At 37.4% G+C, this 16,418-nt stretch overlaps 2 protein-coding genes across 6 annotated transcripts; both read right to left on the bottom strand.

Moving 5' to 3' along the window:
* Window positions 1-4,104: 4,104 nt before the first annotated feature.
* LOC110437795 (uncharacterized) lies at window positions 4,105-9,221 on the bottom strand. 3 transcript variants are annotated; one of them, XM_087245453.1, is made up of 2 exons: window positions 8,726-9,221; window positions 4,105-8,650 (listed from the first exon to the last, which is right to left on the bottom strand). In XM_087245453.1, the coding sequence occupies exon 2, from the start codon at window positions 7,390-7,392 to the stop codon at window positions 6,571-6,573; it is 822 nt and encodes a 273-aa protein (XP_087101579.1). In that variant the 5' UTR covers window positions 7,393-8,650; window positions 8,726-9,221; the 3' UTR covers window positions 4,105-6,570. The 3 variants fall into 3 exon arrangements, with proteins under 3 accessions (XP_087101579.1, XP_087101578.1, XP_087101577.1); XM_087245452.1 differs by having other exon boundaries at window positions 4,105-7,735; window positions 9,092-9,221; XM_087245451.1 differs by having other exon boundaries at window positions 4,105-7,644; window positions 9,116-9,221.
* Window positions 9,222-12,754: 3,533 nt separating this feature from the next.
* Window positions 12,755-16,274, bottom strand: zgc:174268. 3 transcript variants are annotated; one of them, NM_001443493.1, is made up of 3 exons: window positions 16,169-16,274; window positions 14,394-14,442; window positions 12,755-14,220 (listed from the first exon to the last, which is right to left on the bottom strand). In NM_001443493.1, the coding sequence occupies exons 1-3, from the start codon at window positions 16,231-16,233 to the stop codon at window positions 13,105-13,107; spliced, it is 1,230 nt and encodes a 409-aa protein (NP_001430422.1). In that variant the 5' UTR covers window positions 16,234-16,274; the 3' UTR covers window positions 12,755-13,104. The 3 variants fall into 3 exon arrangements, with proteins under 3 accessions (NP_001430422.1, NP_001107943.2, NP_001430423.1); NM_001114471.2 differs by lacking the exon at window positions 14,394-14,442; NM_001443494.1 differs by lacking the exon at window positions 14,394-14,442 and having other exon boundaries at window positions 12,755-14,217.
* Between the last annotated feature and the right edge of the window lie 144 nt (window positions 16,275-16,418).

The raw sequence follows: 16,418 nt of genomic DNA, 5'->3' as shown, positions 1-16,418 counted from the left end.
ATTCTTCTGAAATCAAAGCAAATAAAGTTCTGTTAAAAGATATTCAACAAAGTACATTACCGGTCAGATATTAAGTCTGTGCAAAGCATATTTCTGAAATGACCACAGTGAGTAAATTACACTAGAAGTACAAATGAATAAAAGATAACATTAGCAGCTATGAATAAAGGTCAAATATTTTCCTAATGTTAAAGACACAATGGGTGATTGAGTTCAGTTTTGTTGTGTTGGTTGAAAATCTCTTCACATTCTGATAGTTATGATTAAAGTAAGCGATTTAAATGTATTTATATGTATGTTTATACTCTGGATAAGTAAAAAATGTTTGTTAAATCATACATTTCAGGCCGAAAAGTAGTCATCTGTTCTTATGTCGTTTAGTGCTACAGCCGGGCACCTCAAATTTAATACCTGAAAGATTCGCAAGTTTAGGCGATGTTAAAAATTTACAAAAAAAAAAGTATTTTTTGCGAACACGAGGACGCAAGACCGCTGAAGAACGCATATTGAGAAACAGCCATCATTTATTTACCTCAGGAGTTTCCGTAAAGGAAACGGTGAAAGTAAACATTACCATGAACATCTTAATCAAGGAATAAACACATTAGGGGGGTTTGTTTGCTGAAATTCGTATTAAAATGTGTTTTATTTATATTGTGCAGAGAATATTTATAATGTTTTTATGCAAAGTATTTATTTTTAAGAGGGGAAAAACAATAAATCGTTGTATGGATGCTTTAATGTTTAAATCATTTCCATTTAAAACACGTGAAGGTCACATGACCATCAGGAAGAACGCATCATCCCATTTCTCAAAGGACAATTGTTGTGCTCTGGCTCCCGGAAAGCAGGAGAAGGAGGGAAAAAAAGGGAAGTGGAGAAAAGTTTGGCAGATGCAATGCTGTTTGTGAATGTTATTGTTATGTCGACGCTCCAGATTAAAGAAAAAGAAACGAATTATCACCCTGGTGACCCGCGTTTATTTACGATACCCCCGCTGGAGAGACTGCTGTGTAACAGCCAAAACTAAGGGTCGCATTAGCATTATCATATATCTCAAACTGCAACTGCAAACCGCGGAATAGTCGACAGCAGAGTTAAACAAATCACACTCGCGAATGTTACAAAAATCCAGATATAATAAACTTATAATACACTGAAACCTTATTAATGAATAAATATATATGAGAGTACATTATCTGACTGATATTATATCTGTGCAAAGTCTATTTCAGAAACAACCAGTAAATTACACTATAAACACGAATGAATAAAGTTACACAGATAACATTTGCAGCTAATAAAGGTAACTTTTTTCCTAATTCTTGAAGGGATAATCGGCAACAAAGTTAAACATATCACACTCGTGAACGCTACAGAAGTCAGATATAATACACTTACTTTGAAAAGACGCACAACACCCGTAACAGAAGAATAATTATACAGCAAACGGCAAAGTTTAGCATTCATCAGCGATCCGACTCATACTCCATCCACTTCATACAGGGCGGGAGCGGATGCTGATTGGCTGCTGTGTGTTTCTCTGCGATTGCTGATTGGCTGCTTGTGTGTTGCTTAGCGACTGCTAGAGAAAGTTTGTCTGGTCTGAAAGTGGCTTTGTGGTTTATAATGAATGTTTTTGTTTTAATAGTGAAGTATTATAATGTGTAACGGTAGGCCTGTTCACTGTGTTTGGTGTGAACCCAACATTATAATAAAAATCCATGCTGCTTTATAAAGTATGTTGACTAAATCACTTCTTCCATGATGTTTGTTTTGTGACTCTGATTAAATTATGTTGTTTTCCTCAGTTCTGCTTCTGTCAGATGTGACAATTTTTTCCTCAAAAAGGTGATCCTTTTGCAGTTATTCGCTTCATTTTCTTTTTAATTATGATGTTTAAAAACTGCATTTAGTGACATTTTAAGCTGGATTAGACGGTCATCATAACCACACTTTTTGAATAATTTAGAAAGAATAAAGAAATATAAAGAGAAAAAAATGCAAATTTATTACAACACATACAGTTGAAGTCAGAATTATTAGCCCCCTGAATTATTCACACCCCTGTTTACTTTTCCCCCTAATTTCTGTTTATCTGAGAGCAGATTTCTTCAACACATTTCTGAACATAAGTTTTATTTACTCATTTCTAATAACTGATTTATTTTATCTTTGCCATGATGACAGTAAATAATATTAGACTAGATATTCTTCAAGACACTTTTATACAGCTTAAAGTGACATTTAAAGGCTTCACTAGGTTAATTAGGGTAATTAGGCAGGTTACTGTTTGTTCTGTAGACTGTCGGGAAAAATATAGCATAAAGGGGCTCATAATTTTGACCTTAAAATGGTGGTTTACAAATTAAAAACTGCTTTCATTCTAGCCGAAATAAAACAAATAAGACTTTCTCCAGGAGAACAAATATTAGAGGAAATACTGTGAAAATTTCCCTGCTCTGTTAAACATCATTTGGGAAATATTTAAAAAATTAAATAAAATCTAAGGGGGGGGGGGGGGGGGGGATAATTCTGACTTCAACTGTATCATTAGAAAACAAAATCTGGTACAGTTTTACATTTAAAACTTAAGCATATTATAATTTATTAGGCAAATAACTCAGCAGCACATTCAACTTTCCACAGCCTAGGCTGGTTGGCTGTTTTCGACCAGCCTGGTTTTAGAGGGGTTTTGGCCATGTCAAGGCTCGTTTCCAGCCTGGTTTTAGCTGGTCAGGCTTAAAAAATGACCAGCTAAAACCAACTTGACCAGCCTGGTTTAAGCTGGACATAACTGGTTTTAGCTGGTCATCTCCCAGCCTGACCAGCTAAAACCAGGCTGGAAACCAGCCAGGATATGGCTAAAACCCCTCTAAAACCAGCCTGGTCGACCAGCTAAAACCAGCCAAAGTTGGATTTTTCAGCAGGGTTATGATGGCTTAGCAGTCAAAACAGGACAAATAGGCTCATGTAAACAAGTTCTGAAGCCTTGTCAGTAGGGGGTGGGGGGATGGGTGGGTCTTTCGAACCACCAGAACCCCCCCCTCTGGCTACAGGCCTGGACTTGTGTCTGATGATATCTGTCTTTGTTTTTTACTTTGATGGGAGTAATGTGTGTTTCTTATAAATAACCCAAAGAATAAACATCTGTAGTAGTGTTTGGCTGACTGTAGCGTGTGTTTGTCTTTTATTCACAGCACTTCTTTGTAGATTGTATGGATTGATTAGTTTACTTCATGGAATAACATTGCTTAATTTATCTACGAGAGATTTCTGGTAGTGATCATTCTCTCCACCTTATTGTTATATATTTTTTGTGTTACACTGTACATTTTCTATATAGAAAAATAAGTTTTTCAAGACAATACCAAGATTTAATATGTACCTGAATGACATTTCATTCATTGTTAAATCTCTTGAACTTTATAATATCAAGATTAATACACTTCTTAAAGCTTACGATGATCTTATGAAACTCTGTTACTGTACTTAAGTAGATTTTTCTGGTATCAGTACTTTACTCCACTATTTATTTTCCTGACAACTTTTTACTTATACTTACATTTTTACATTAAAAAAAGATCTGTGCTTTCTACTCCTTGGGTATTTCTTTAGCTACAGGCACTTTAATGTCCTTTCATAAATTATATATCCAAAAAAATATGTATTCAAATTCCTCCTTTGTCAAACTAATAATAAATCTTATGTTAATTTTTTTACTAGCTTTCTATTATATATTTTTTTCATATTATTTAACCTCCTTTTAGGTGTCAAAATCCTTGTTTTCGTCTTGTCACACACCCAGAGTTTTAAACTTAAACAATGACAATACCATTTTAAAATATTATTTATCTGGTCACTATTCATGTATCTTAATTAAGCACTGGTGAAATAATTTAAATATTTTATAGTTATTAATATGAGACTATTGTCGCACAGCATCAGTGTCATTTCCAGCACAACACTGTAATGTCGCTTTAAAAAGTTTGTGTGAAAGATTGTTTAGGTGGTTTCTATGAAAATTAATAATGACGTCAGAGCACATGTTCAAGATGGAGGGAGTTTAAACTTTCATCAACAACACATGAAGGAAACTCAGGGTGAATATCGCTTCACACATTTATTCTACGCCATTTCCAAACATGCTGTGCCTTCAAAAATGTCTTTAAAACACAAACAAAATCAAGGTAAATAAGAGTATTTTATAATATATGAAATGCTAGATTGAGGTCAAAGCTAATCCGTGAAGCTAGCCTTAATATTTTTTTCACTATAAAATGTAGAAATGTCTTTCCACCACACTGTACAGGGGTTGGACAATGAAACTGAAACACTGGCCAAGTTAGTGTTTGGAGGTTTCATGGCTAAATGTGAGCAGCCTGGTGGCCAGTCTTCACTGATCTTCACTCCACCAGTAAGAGCAGAGTGTGAAGGTTTAACTAGCAGAGGAACAGCACAGTTTGCCTTTAACTATTGCAATGCACACAACATTATGTCATATGGTGACAGAGTTCAAAAGAGGATTAATTGAGGAGTTTTCTAGGAGAGGTAACAAAACGGGAGGGTGTCAGGAGATGGATCTGTTAAATCTCCTAAATGATTTACATTTGCAAAATGGCAGAATAATGAGACAATTGTTGCATTTTTTTATTGAGAATTTTTATTAATTTCTAGATAGTCAGAAGTTTACACACATTTCCTTGGTATTTTTTGTTAGCTTTGCTTTTAAACTGTATATCTTTAGTCAAATGTTTTGTGTATCCTTTCACAAGCTACTCAAAGTAGTTTAAAGGAGTTTTGACCCATTCCACCTGACAGAATTGCTGTAACTGAGTCAGATTTGTAGGCTGTCTTGCTCGCACAAGCTTTTTCAACCCTGCCCACACATTTTCTATAGGATTGAGATCAGGGCTTTGTGATGGCCACTCTGTTGTCCTTAAGTGAAGTTTTTAAACTAATTTCGAGAGGAGCACGTGATATAATTGACTGCAGCTGGCCGCCTGTCTACACTACACAGATCTATCCTAACTTACTATAAGTAGCCTAGCTAGATATTACTCCCCTATCTTCGTTTTCCGAAGAAACCCCCCATCCACCCCCTTTCTCCTCCTTTACAAAAAGGGGAGCTCTAGAGAACCACCTGATCTTGTAATCCCCTCACATGCTCTATGGACCTGGCGGGAGCCCTGGGCTCAACTATCTCAGAGCTAGGGTTGTAACAATATACCGGTATGACGGTCTACCACGATTTGAACGTGCACGATTATCATACCATGAACAATTGCATATCAACGGTTTTAACCCTTAAAGACCGAGACAGCCGCCCGCGGCTAAAAATAAGTATTGCTCTTAAATGTTTAATAACTTTTGATCCGCTGATCCGAGTCATACAATTCAAAGATTGGCATAAAGAAGAGAATCTCAGCTTTCCAGTGCTGTATCACATAACATTCGCGGCTCCGGAGGCTCCAGAATCAGTGCGGTTACATCATCAAAATTTGACAACGCTGATTTGACAAAGAAACGCTCGTCACTGTGTCTCCGGACAAACCAGACATGATACATTGATGCATTGTCCCTCCTCCATGCCCAGATTGGTTTAAACTCGCTATATCACAACCAATAAGCATAGGTTTCGCTTTTGTTTGTGGACCAAAAATGAGCTTTTTGAACAACACGGAATGAGAGATAGGCATACATTTATGCGCGGCTAAATAAAACGCAAAAAAAAAAGTTTTGCATGAAATAATTCTCATACTAAGTACTTTTGCATGCACAGCAGCACAGAAACATGACAAAACAGTGACACAGCAAAGACGAACTGCTGCTCTTGCTGTTTTCAAAAGACGCAAATGAAGGTGCAGCTGTTTGTCTGCATTGCAGACAACCATATCCAAATCCATATCCACAGACAACCATATCCATGCTGGCACATAAAACCTAAGGATGTTCCATATTGAATCTAGTTTCGTTATGTAACTATTTATAGTATAGTAAATATTTATATCTATTTTTACTGAGGATTTGCACCATGTTTATTTGGACTTTATTTGGACTTTGACACATTATTTATTATTTTCTTATTTTTTTATTTGTTCATTGTAAGTGGTGTTGTTTATAGTAACTGAAAATATATTATTTGAAAGTCAAATTTGCTTCACTGTTCTATTATTTTGTAACATTTGTAACATACCGTATACCGCGAAACCGTCAGACCATGGTATTGTTTTAGACGATTATCATACCGTGAAAAATTCATACCGTTACAACCCTACTCAGAGCTCAGGGTTCTCTCCCGGGACAAACCTGCTAACAGTTGTCAAGCAATATCTAAATGTGAACTCTTGAAAGCACATTCGAACTAATTTGGCACTACACTTAGGGTCATGGTCTGTTTGGAAGACCCGTTTGTGGCCAAGTTTTAATTTTCACGCACATGTCTTGAGATGTTGCTTCAGTATTTCTACATAATGTTCATTCTTCATGATGCCATCTATGCTGTGAAGTGGACCAGTCCAACACAACATGATGCTGCCGCCCCCGTACTTCACAGATGGGATGGTGTTCCTAGGCTTGCAACCTTTTCTCCTTTGCTGTGTGGATCCTCTCATGTGCTTTCATGTTACCTAAATAACTGAATCTCTTGTCGCAGTGTGAACACGTGTACGGTTTCTCTCCAGTGTGAATCCTCTTGTGTCTTTTCAGATGTCCTAGCTCTCTGAATGTCTTGTCGCAGTGCGAACACGCGTACGGTTTCTCTCCAGTGTGGATCCTCTCGTGTTTTTTCAGATCTCCCATCTCATTGAATCTCTTGTCGCAGTGTGAACACGTGTACGGTTTCTCTCCAGTGTGAGTCCTCTCGTGCCGTTTCAAATCTTCAGTTGTCTTAAAAGTCTTCTTACACTCAAAGCAGAAATACTCTCTCACACCAGTGTGGATCTTCTCGTGGTTTTTAAGACTTGACACCTGTGTAAAACTCTTCCCACACACAGAACATGAATACGGTTTCTCCTTCGTATGAACTCTTAGATGGATCTTCAGATGTGATCTCCTTAAAAATGTCTTACTGCAATGATCACACTTGTGTGGTTTCTCTCCAGTGTGGATCATCGTGTGTTTTTTCAGTGTTGATGACTGTCCAAAACTCTTTCCACACTGTGTACATTTGTATGGTTTCTCTCCAGTGTGGATCTTCATGTGCTCATTAAGGATTGATGAACGTGTGAAACTCTGTCCACACTGGGTACATGAGAATGGTTTCTCTCCGGTGTGGATCCTCTTGTGTTTATTAAGGGAGGATGATCGTGTGAAACTCTTCCCACACTGGGTACATGTCAATCGTTTCTCTCCAGTGTGGCTCATAATGCTAATCTTACCACTGTTTTCCATAGCCGCCTATCTTTTGGTGAAAAAAATAGTCTCTTATTTTCAATAAATATAAAATCCTTCAGTCAGTAAATGAGGTGTTTTCCAGCGTTCACAACAAACTCGCTTGGCACAGTGTGTCCACACAATCTCCGGTCTGAAATCAAAGTAAATAAAGTTGTTTTAGCATTCAAAATCTGAGCAAAACCTGAAGAGAAAAGAAACGGGAAACATTGCATAAATAAATAATGGACAGCATTATCTATTAGATATTATCTACACAAAGCAACCACAGTTAGGCCCTGTATACACTAGTGCGTTTTAGTTTTAAAACGGCGATTTAGATCAAAAACGATCCGCATCCACACTAGCGTTTCACCTAGCGTCTCTGAACATATCTCCGTCCACACTACGCCACCAAAAACATATATCACGTGACCATTCGTGCACTCTGGGCATGTGCGTTCAAGTGTAAACAGGAAGCATGCGTCTCGCTCGGCATTTGGTTATTGTTAGTCAACAAACGCCGGTTGAACAATGAACGCGATGGCAAAGAAAGCAAGAGAGGTATTTTTGTGGACAGACGACGAGGTCGAGTTGTTACTAAACGTAACAAATGAATAACTGCACAATGGCGCCTAAAACAGACAATAGTGCAAACAACGCTCCCATTTCTGTGTCCATGTTGTTGTTTACAGTACTGTCTTCCGGTAGCCTTAAAGCCATGTGTTAAAGTCATGTTATAGGGGCTTGACGAATAAGGGAAGGATACGCAATGACACAAAAGCCCCAATCAGGGAGCCCTTACAGCGTTTCCAAAACGATCTGTTTACGGCGCGATCGAAAACTCCGGCGAAGTGTGGACAGATGCATAACCGTAGCAAAACTTACGCGTTTTCAAACTAAAACGCAGTAGTGTAAACGGGGCCTTAGTAAACTGCACTAGAAATACAAATGAATTAAATACGCACAGATAACATTAGCGAATATGAATAAAGATTAAATATTTTCCAACTTCAGGTAAGATGGTGGCGCAAGTTTCTGCTCTGAATATTACTTTCAATCATTTTGATTAATCCAAGTTTTCTATACGCATTAAGCACATCTAATATTTTGCACAAGACTAATATTACATTGTGAAAGCACTTATAACCTAATATGCCAAGAGGCAATACAAGGCTCGGATTAAGAATTCAGAGGCCCCTGGGTACAATGTCTTATAGGCCATCTACCTGGCCGCACCCCTATCATTGACTTTAAAAAATTGATTAATATATTTTATATATATATATATATATATATATATATATATATATATATATATATATATATATATATATGTTTTTTTTAATAAAACGTATCTATAATGTATTGCCCGCATTCAAAAAAGAAAAATGATATACAGTACATTTATTTTTTAGTCCACAAAGATTTAACTTATTTTTAAAGCATTTAAAGCACACTTTGAAGGTTTGCAGAATGTTAGCTATGAGTCTCCTCTGTTCAAGCAACTAAACGGAATTTTCTTTTTGAATTATTATTATTTTTTTGTTGTTGACTGCTTGTTTTAGTGTGCAAATTTATAAAAGAAAATGTATAAAAAAACTATATCTGTACGTTTATATTTTCCTAGTGCTATGAGCATTGACCACATGAGTTAAATCACATCAAATCACGCGCTAATCGGCAGCGAAGATAAACATATCACACTCGTGAACGCTACAGAAGTCAGATATAATACACTTACTTTGAAAAGACGCACAACACCCGTAACAGAAGAATAATTATACAGCAAACGGCAAAGTTTAGCATTCATCAGCGATCCGACTCATACTCCATCCACTTCATACACTGAGCGCCGAGGCGGGATATTAGCGTGTGTGTGGCTCAGCGAATGCTGATTGGCTGCTGTTTTCTGCTCAGCGAATGCTGATTGGTAGCCTGTGTGCGAGTCAGCGAATATTGATTGGCTGCCTCTGCGTTGTTTAGCGAATAGAGAAAGGTTTTGTGGTCTGAAAGTGGCTTTGTGGTTTATAATGAATGTTTCTGTTTTAATAGTGAAGCTTTATTATGTGTAATGGTAGGCCTGTTCACTGTATGATATGTGCTTTGTGTTTGCTGTGAATCCAGCATTATAATAAAGAGCTGTAATTTATAGTCAACATAGTTTATAGAGCAGTAAAAACTATGTTGACTATAAATTACAGCTGCTTTAATGTTTGTTTTGTGATATTTAATTTTTAATTGTTTAATAGGGAAAGCTGTCCACAAACTAAACATGCAAACATACATCAATTATTTTATTACTATTAGAAGTAAACAATAATAATTTCTCTTGATGAAGAAACAAGGCAGAGGCTCAAATCTGAAGAAACTTAGCACAGAGTAATGTAAATGTTCAGATCACTGTGAGCCTTTGACTGTAATTATTTATATTGTGGACTAAAATGAAACAGTAAATAAAGACAAACACAGAAGTTCATGTTCTGGGTCTCTTCATTCACACAGTCACACTGATGACCCACTAGAGGCCGGTCTTTGTCAAGAGTGAGAACGGCATCAATATTCATGATAAAGCCCTCACTTTCTGTCTCACTTGTAAATCAATATATTGTTTACAGTGAACGAGTAAACCAGGATTTTCAGATACTTCTGTGGCAGAAACTCTAACCATTATCAACAAGTCAAATCTGTGAATATACAGTATTGTGGCTTGACAATTTGTTTTGCACGTTTATTGTAGGGGAACTGACCATTCTTACCCAAAAATGACCCGTCTGTCAGATGAAGAAGAGCCAGAGTAATGTGATTCAATTAGAAAGAAAGTTTACTGAAGATAGTTTGCAGCTTCATCAGCAGAAGCCAGCTTCAACACTCGCAAATGAGTTCGTAGGCCGCTCTGCTTACAATCTCAAAAACAACAACAATTACACTCTTACATAACATCATTACCGGTGTCATGCATATTGGTGTCTTAACCTGATTGGTCAAAACACAGATAGAGTTTGAACATTTCCATGTGTGTGTGTACATTATCTCAATACGTCAAGCATGCAAACATCTTTTTTTTCCAGCAAGGAGCCACTTCTGATTTTGTTTTTTGCCAAATGAATTTTTTAAAGAGGCATTGGGGATATGCAAGCATCACATGTCGAGCAAGTCCATGTATTAAGAAAGAAATAATTTATAGAATGTTTTTCTTTTCGCCATCAACACTCATGAATGTTGTTCGAATGTACGTGTGCAAGGTTACCATCGAAGTTGCATAAGCTTTATTGGTGTCTGATTCAAGGTAATCCACAGCACCGCACATGAGCATTGAAATGTCCTTTTATTTTAATTCTTATTTATTTTGTTGTAAAAATATGCAATACAAATGTCATTTTAATTGTATTTTCAATAGGAAACTGATTTTTAGTGACAGTTTTATTTTTTTATTGAAGAGATACAGCTGGGGAGCCACATATTTTTGGTCAAAGAGCCACATGTGGCTCCCGAGCCATAAGTTACCTACCCCTGCACTAGACTGTAGGGAGCTGACCCCATGATCCACCAAGGAATAGAAAATACACACACACACACACACACACACACATGCACACACACACACACAAAGTACAATCTGTTTCTTACCCAAAGACTAAGTGTACTCTCAGAAGTCTTAATAAAACTGGTTAAAAACTGGTACAGTCTACATCCAAACCGGCAGCTTACATACAAAGAAATTAACAAGGATTTACCAGATAAAACGGCAAATAACCCAGGAGACAGATGTTTCCAACTCTTCAAGAGTCCAGTTCCACACAAGATGTCTCCATGACCTCTGACCTGGCTGGGATGATCCTGAGAAAACATTTGGCACACAGAAAAGCAACGACACACACTTTATTCCAGTTTTACTCTGAAGTGGGATGAAACTAAGGTCGTCATATCCGCTTGTTAAGTCGTGATGTACGGAATAGTGCTTCTGGGTCCAAGCTGCTACTCGTTTGTAATGAGAAAATATTACTTTATGGCCACTTTTTTAGACACATCACATATAAAATCATGGTGTACACATCATTCCCTTGACTTGCTGCGTCACAAATACCAAAATTTTTACCAATTTATAAAAATTAATCACTTTCTGGCCATCGGTTATTAGGCATGCATACATACAGTAGAAGTTATTAGCCCCCCTGTTTAATTCCCCCCGCCCCAATTTCTGTTTAACGGAGAGAAGATGTTTTAACACATTTCTAATCATAATAGTTTTAATAATTCATCTCTAATAACTGATTTATTTGATCTTTGTCATGATGACAGTAAATAATATTAGACTAGATATTCTTCAAGACACTTCTATACAGCTTAAAGTGACATTTAAAGGCTTAACTAGGGTAATTAGGGTAACTAGGCAGGTTCGGCTAAATAGGCAGGTTATATTGTATAATGATGATTTGTTTATCAGGAAAAAATATATAGCTTAAAGGGGCTAATAACATTGACCTCAAAATGGTGTTTAAAAAATTTAAAACAGCTTTTATTCTAGCCGAAATAACAAATCAGACTTTCTCCAGAAGAAAAAATATTATCAGACATACTGTGAAAATTTCCTTGCTCTGTTTAATATCATTTAAGAAATATATAAAAAAATTAATAATATTAATTCTGACTTCAACTGTACACAATTGTGTTAAAGTTTTAAAAACACCTTACATTACAATTCTTTTAAAAGCTCCTAAATTATTTTGCAGTTTGTGATTTTTTTTCAGTTGAATTAAAATCTATTCTCTATTCATATACTAGCGAACAGTTAACATTTAATATATATTAGCAATCAGCTAATATTTAAAATTATATATAAAAAGACATTCACATAGGCTGTGTTCTGTAGTGTTATCATGTCCTTTACTGCATATAATTAATCAAAACAGCAGTAAAATAGCATTCATTACAAGCTGATTTAACAAAAAGCTCCTAAATTATTTTGCATTATGCTCATTTTTACCCACTTGAACACGTGAAGTTTATTTGCAAACTAATTCCAGGAGGATCACATGCTTATGATTGACCACAGCCGGTGCTGCATTAGTTAAACACATGATTCACCAATCAGACGATTCCTAAGTCACCGTAAATAAGCAGATTCGTACCTTAGTTAAGTTTGTTTTCAAGAATCCTCCCTTCCACTCCTACTCCTCCTGCTTAAACACAGCTAAGTTTGAACTCTTGAAAAGACTATTTTTCCAATCATATATTTGATCATTGAAGACTTGAAATGTAGTAAAAAAAAAAATCTGTCATTCACGTGAAGAGTCTCGTCACACTCCTAGGCATGGGCCGATATAAGAGTCTGACGGTATAATAAGTTTCATGGTATGGGTATAAAACAATAAACCCCTTCTCCCCTTTGAACACAATGTATTTTATTTTTTTGAAAGATTTATAATACTTTTGAACAGTAAACATGTCAGGCTAGATAATTCAATAAGTCATTGACATCTGCGGTGTTTATTCGTTTTAAAAACACAGATTTCTTTACAAATTTAAAACACATCTTTGGATCTATTTTCTGCTGATGATACTGTTGTGCTAAAACACAAACAAAAAAAAAGACAATGAAAAAATCTTTAAAAAAATACCTTAGGAACGATATCACAGAACATTTTAGCGGCTTTAAAACCTATCAAACCGCAGTATAACCAGAAAACGGTTATCGTCCCATACGTAAACACTCCTACAAGTTAAAGAAGACTAGCAAATTGCTGGGTGAATGTTCTCATGTGCTTTCAGGGTTTGCATCTGTCTGAATGTCTTGCCGCAGTGTGAACACCTGTACGGTTTCTCTCCAGTGTGAATCCTCTCATGTGCTTTTAGTGTCTCTAAATGACTGAATGTCTTGCCGCAGTGTGAACAAGCGTACGGTTTCTCTCCAGTGTGGATCCTCTCATGTATTTTCAGCGTCTCCAAATGACTGAATCTCCTGTCGCAGTGCGAACACGTGTACGGTTTCTCTCCAGTGTGAATCCTTTGGTGCCGCTTCAAAAGCCCAGCTGTCATAAAAGTCTTCCCACACCCAAAGCAAACAAATTCTCTCACACCAGTGTGGATCTTCTGATGTAGGCTGAGATTTGACTGCGCTGCAAAACTCCTGCCACACACAGAACACGAATACGGTTTCTCCTTTGTATGAACTCTTAGATGAGCCTTCAGAAGCGGACCCCTCCTAAATGTTTTACCGCATTGATCACATTTGTGTTTTCTCTCTCCAGTGTGGATCAGCATGTGTTGATTAAGGTGTGATGATGTTCTGAAACCCTTCCCACACTGAGTGCATGTGTGTGGTTTCTCTCCAGTGTGGATCAACATGTGTTTATTAAGGTTTGATAACTGTGTGAAACTCTTACCACACTGGGTACATGTGAATGGTCTCTCTCCAGTGTGGATCACCATGTGTTGATTAAGCGATGAAAATCGTATAAAACTCCTACCACACTGGGTACATGTGAATGGTTTCTCTCCAGTGTGGATCCTCAGGTGTTTATTAAGATATGATGATAAAGTGAAACTCTTTCCACACCAGGTACAAGTGAATAGCTTCTCTCCAGAGTGGATCTTCATGTGTTCATTAAGGTTTGATGACTGTGTAAAACTCTTTCCACACTGGGTACATGTGTATGGTTTCTCTCCAGTGTGGATCCTCATGTGTTTATTAAGGTGTGATGGTCCTGTGAAACTCTTACCGCACTGGGTACAGGTGGATAGCTTCTTTCCAGTGTGGCTCATCATGTGAATCTTACGGCTGCTTTTCTCCCAATCAAGCGCTCCAGCTTTTACTAGTTTATAATCGTCGCATATAATCTCATTCTTCTGAAATCAAAGTAAATAAAGTTGTTTCAGCAGACAAAAGACATTTAAAGATGAGCAAAATGTGAAGAGAAAAAAAAACTGGAAACATCAGATTTCAAAAAAATAAACAAAAAAGTTGTCAGTCAGATATTATATCTCTGCAAAGCATATTTCTGAAACAACCAGTACATTACCGTAGTACGGAACCCCGGAAGGAACGTAGTGGAGGAGAAAAAAAATTGGCTGGAAAAAAAAAAATAATGGGTGAAAGAAAAAAATGGGTGGGAAGAAAATATATATTTCTAAGTTTTTGCGTTCCCTCGCAAAGATGTTTTGCTTTCCCTCGCAAAGTTTTGCGTTATCTCGCAAAGATGTTTTGCGTTTCCTCGCAAAACTGTTTCTCCACAAACACTTCCTGTTCACTGCACTCACGTAAACCCTCCCGTTTTTGCCGAAATTCTCCCGTATTTTACCATTCTACGGAACCCCGGAAGGGACATAGTGGAAGAGAAAAAAATTGGCTAGGTGAAAAAAAAATAATGGGTGAAAGAAAAAAATGGGTGGGAGGAAAATATATATTTCAAAGTTTTTGTGTTCTCTCGCAAAGATGTTTTGCGTTCCCTCGCAAAGTTTTGCGTTATCTCGCAAAGATGTTTTGCGTTCCCTCGCAAAGATGTTTTGCGTTCCCTCGCAAAGATGTTTTGCGTTCCCTCGCAAAGATGTTTTGCGTTCCCTCGCAAAGATGTTTTGCGTTCCCTCGCAAAGATGTTTTGCGTTATCTCGAAAAGATGTTTTGCGTTATCTCGAAAAGATGTTTTGCGTTCCCTCGCAAAGATGTTTTGCATTATCTCGCAAAGATGTTTTGCGTTATCTCGAAAAGATGTTTTGCGTTCCCTCGCAAAGATGTTTTGCGTTCCCTCGCAAAGATGTTTTGCGTTCCCTCGCAAAGATGTTTTGCGATATCTCGCAAAGATGTTTTACGTTCTCTCGCAAAACTGTTTCTCCACAAACACTTCCTGTTCACTGCACTCAAGTTAACCCTCCCGTTTTTGCCGAAATTCTCCCGTATTTTACCATTCTACCCCACTTTCGTTACATTACTGAGCGTATGCTACCTCTGAACCAGTGAATGAATGTATAAGCGCTGACTGACAGACGCGCTTCGTACAATAAACTGATCCCAGATCAGCGTCTGTACACGCCATTTACAGAGGAGCGGGTGTATGTTTAACAGACAAATACACTGAATAATATGAAACATCTCCGTCCTGCATGTTTTATTTTAAACAGCTTATTTTCTCTTAAATTAGCACAAACAGTGCTTTCTAAAGTAATGGACTGCTTTCATTATAGATCTGTGCATTCTTAGAGACACCCCTGTTATCAAACTAAACAAAACTTGAGATTCATTTGCTGCTCACTTGTTTGATAACAGAAGTGTCCCTTTAAATGGCGCGTACAGACGCTGATCTGGGATCAGTTTATTGTACGAAGCGCGTCTGTCAGTCAGCGCAGGTTCAGAGGTTGCAAAGTGAAAGGCGACGATCAGCGCACAGTAATGTATAGAAAGTGGGGTAGAATGGTAAAATATGGGAGAATTTCAGCAAAAATGGGAGGGTTTACGTGAGTGAAGTGAACAGGAAGTGTTTGTGGAGAAACATCTTTGCGAGGGAACGCAAAACTTTGCGAGAGAACGCAAAACTTTGCGAGAGAACGCAAAAACTTAGAAATATATATTTTCCTCCCACCAATTTTTTTCTTTCACCCATTTTTTTTCACCCATCCAATTTTTTTCTCCTCCAATACGTCCCTTCCGGGGTTCCGTACTGTAGAAATGAAGCTACACAGATAACATTAGCATCTATGGATAAAGGTAAGATATTTTCCTAATTCCTGAAGGGATAATCGGCAGCAAAGTTAAACATATCACACTCGTGAACGCTACAGAAGGCAGATATAATACACTTACTTTGAAAAGACGCACAACACCCGTAACAGAAGAATAATTATACAGCAAACGGCAAAGTTTAGCATTCATCAGCGATCCGACTCATACTCCATCCACTTCATACACTGAGCGCCGAGGCGGGATATTATTAGCGTGTGTGGCTCAGCGAATGCTGATTGGCTGGTTGCGTGTTGCTCAGCTATTGCTGATTGGCTGCTTGTATGTCGCTCAGCGGTTGCTGATTGGCTGTCTCTGTTTCAATCACTGTGGG

The sequence above is a fragment of the Danio rerio genome, chromosome 3 (genome assembly GCF_052040795.2).
Source record: "Danio rerio strain M-AB ecotype USA chromosome 3, GRCz13ab, whole genome shotgun sequence".
NCBI classification, from domain to species: domain Eukaryota; kingdom Metazoa; phylum Chordata; class Actinopteri; order Cypriniformes; family Danionidae; genus Danio; species Danio rerio.
Note: the sequence above shows the minus strand (reverse complement) of the source record. Positions and strands in the feature narration are given on the sequence as shown.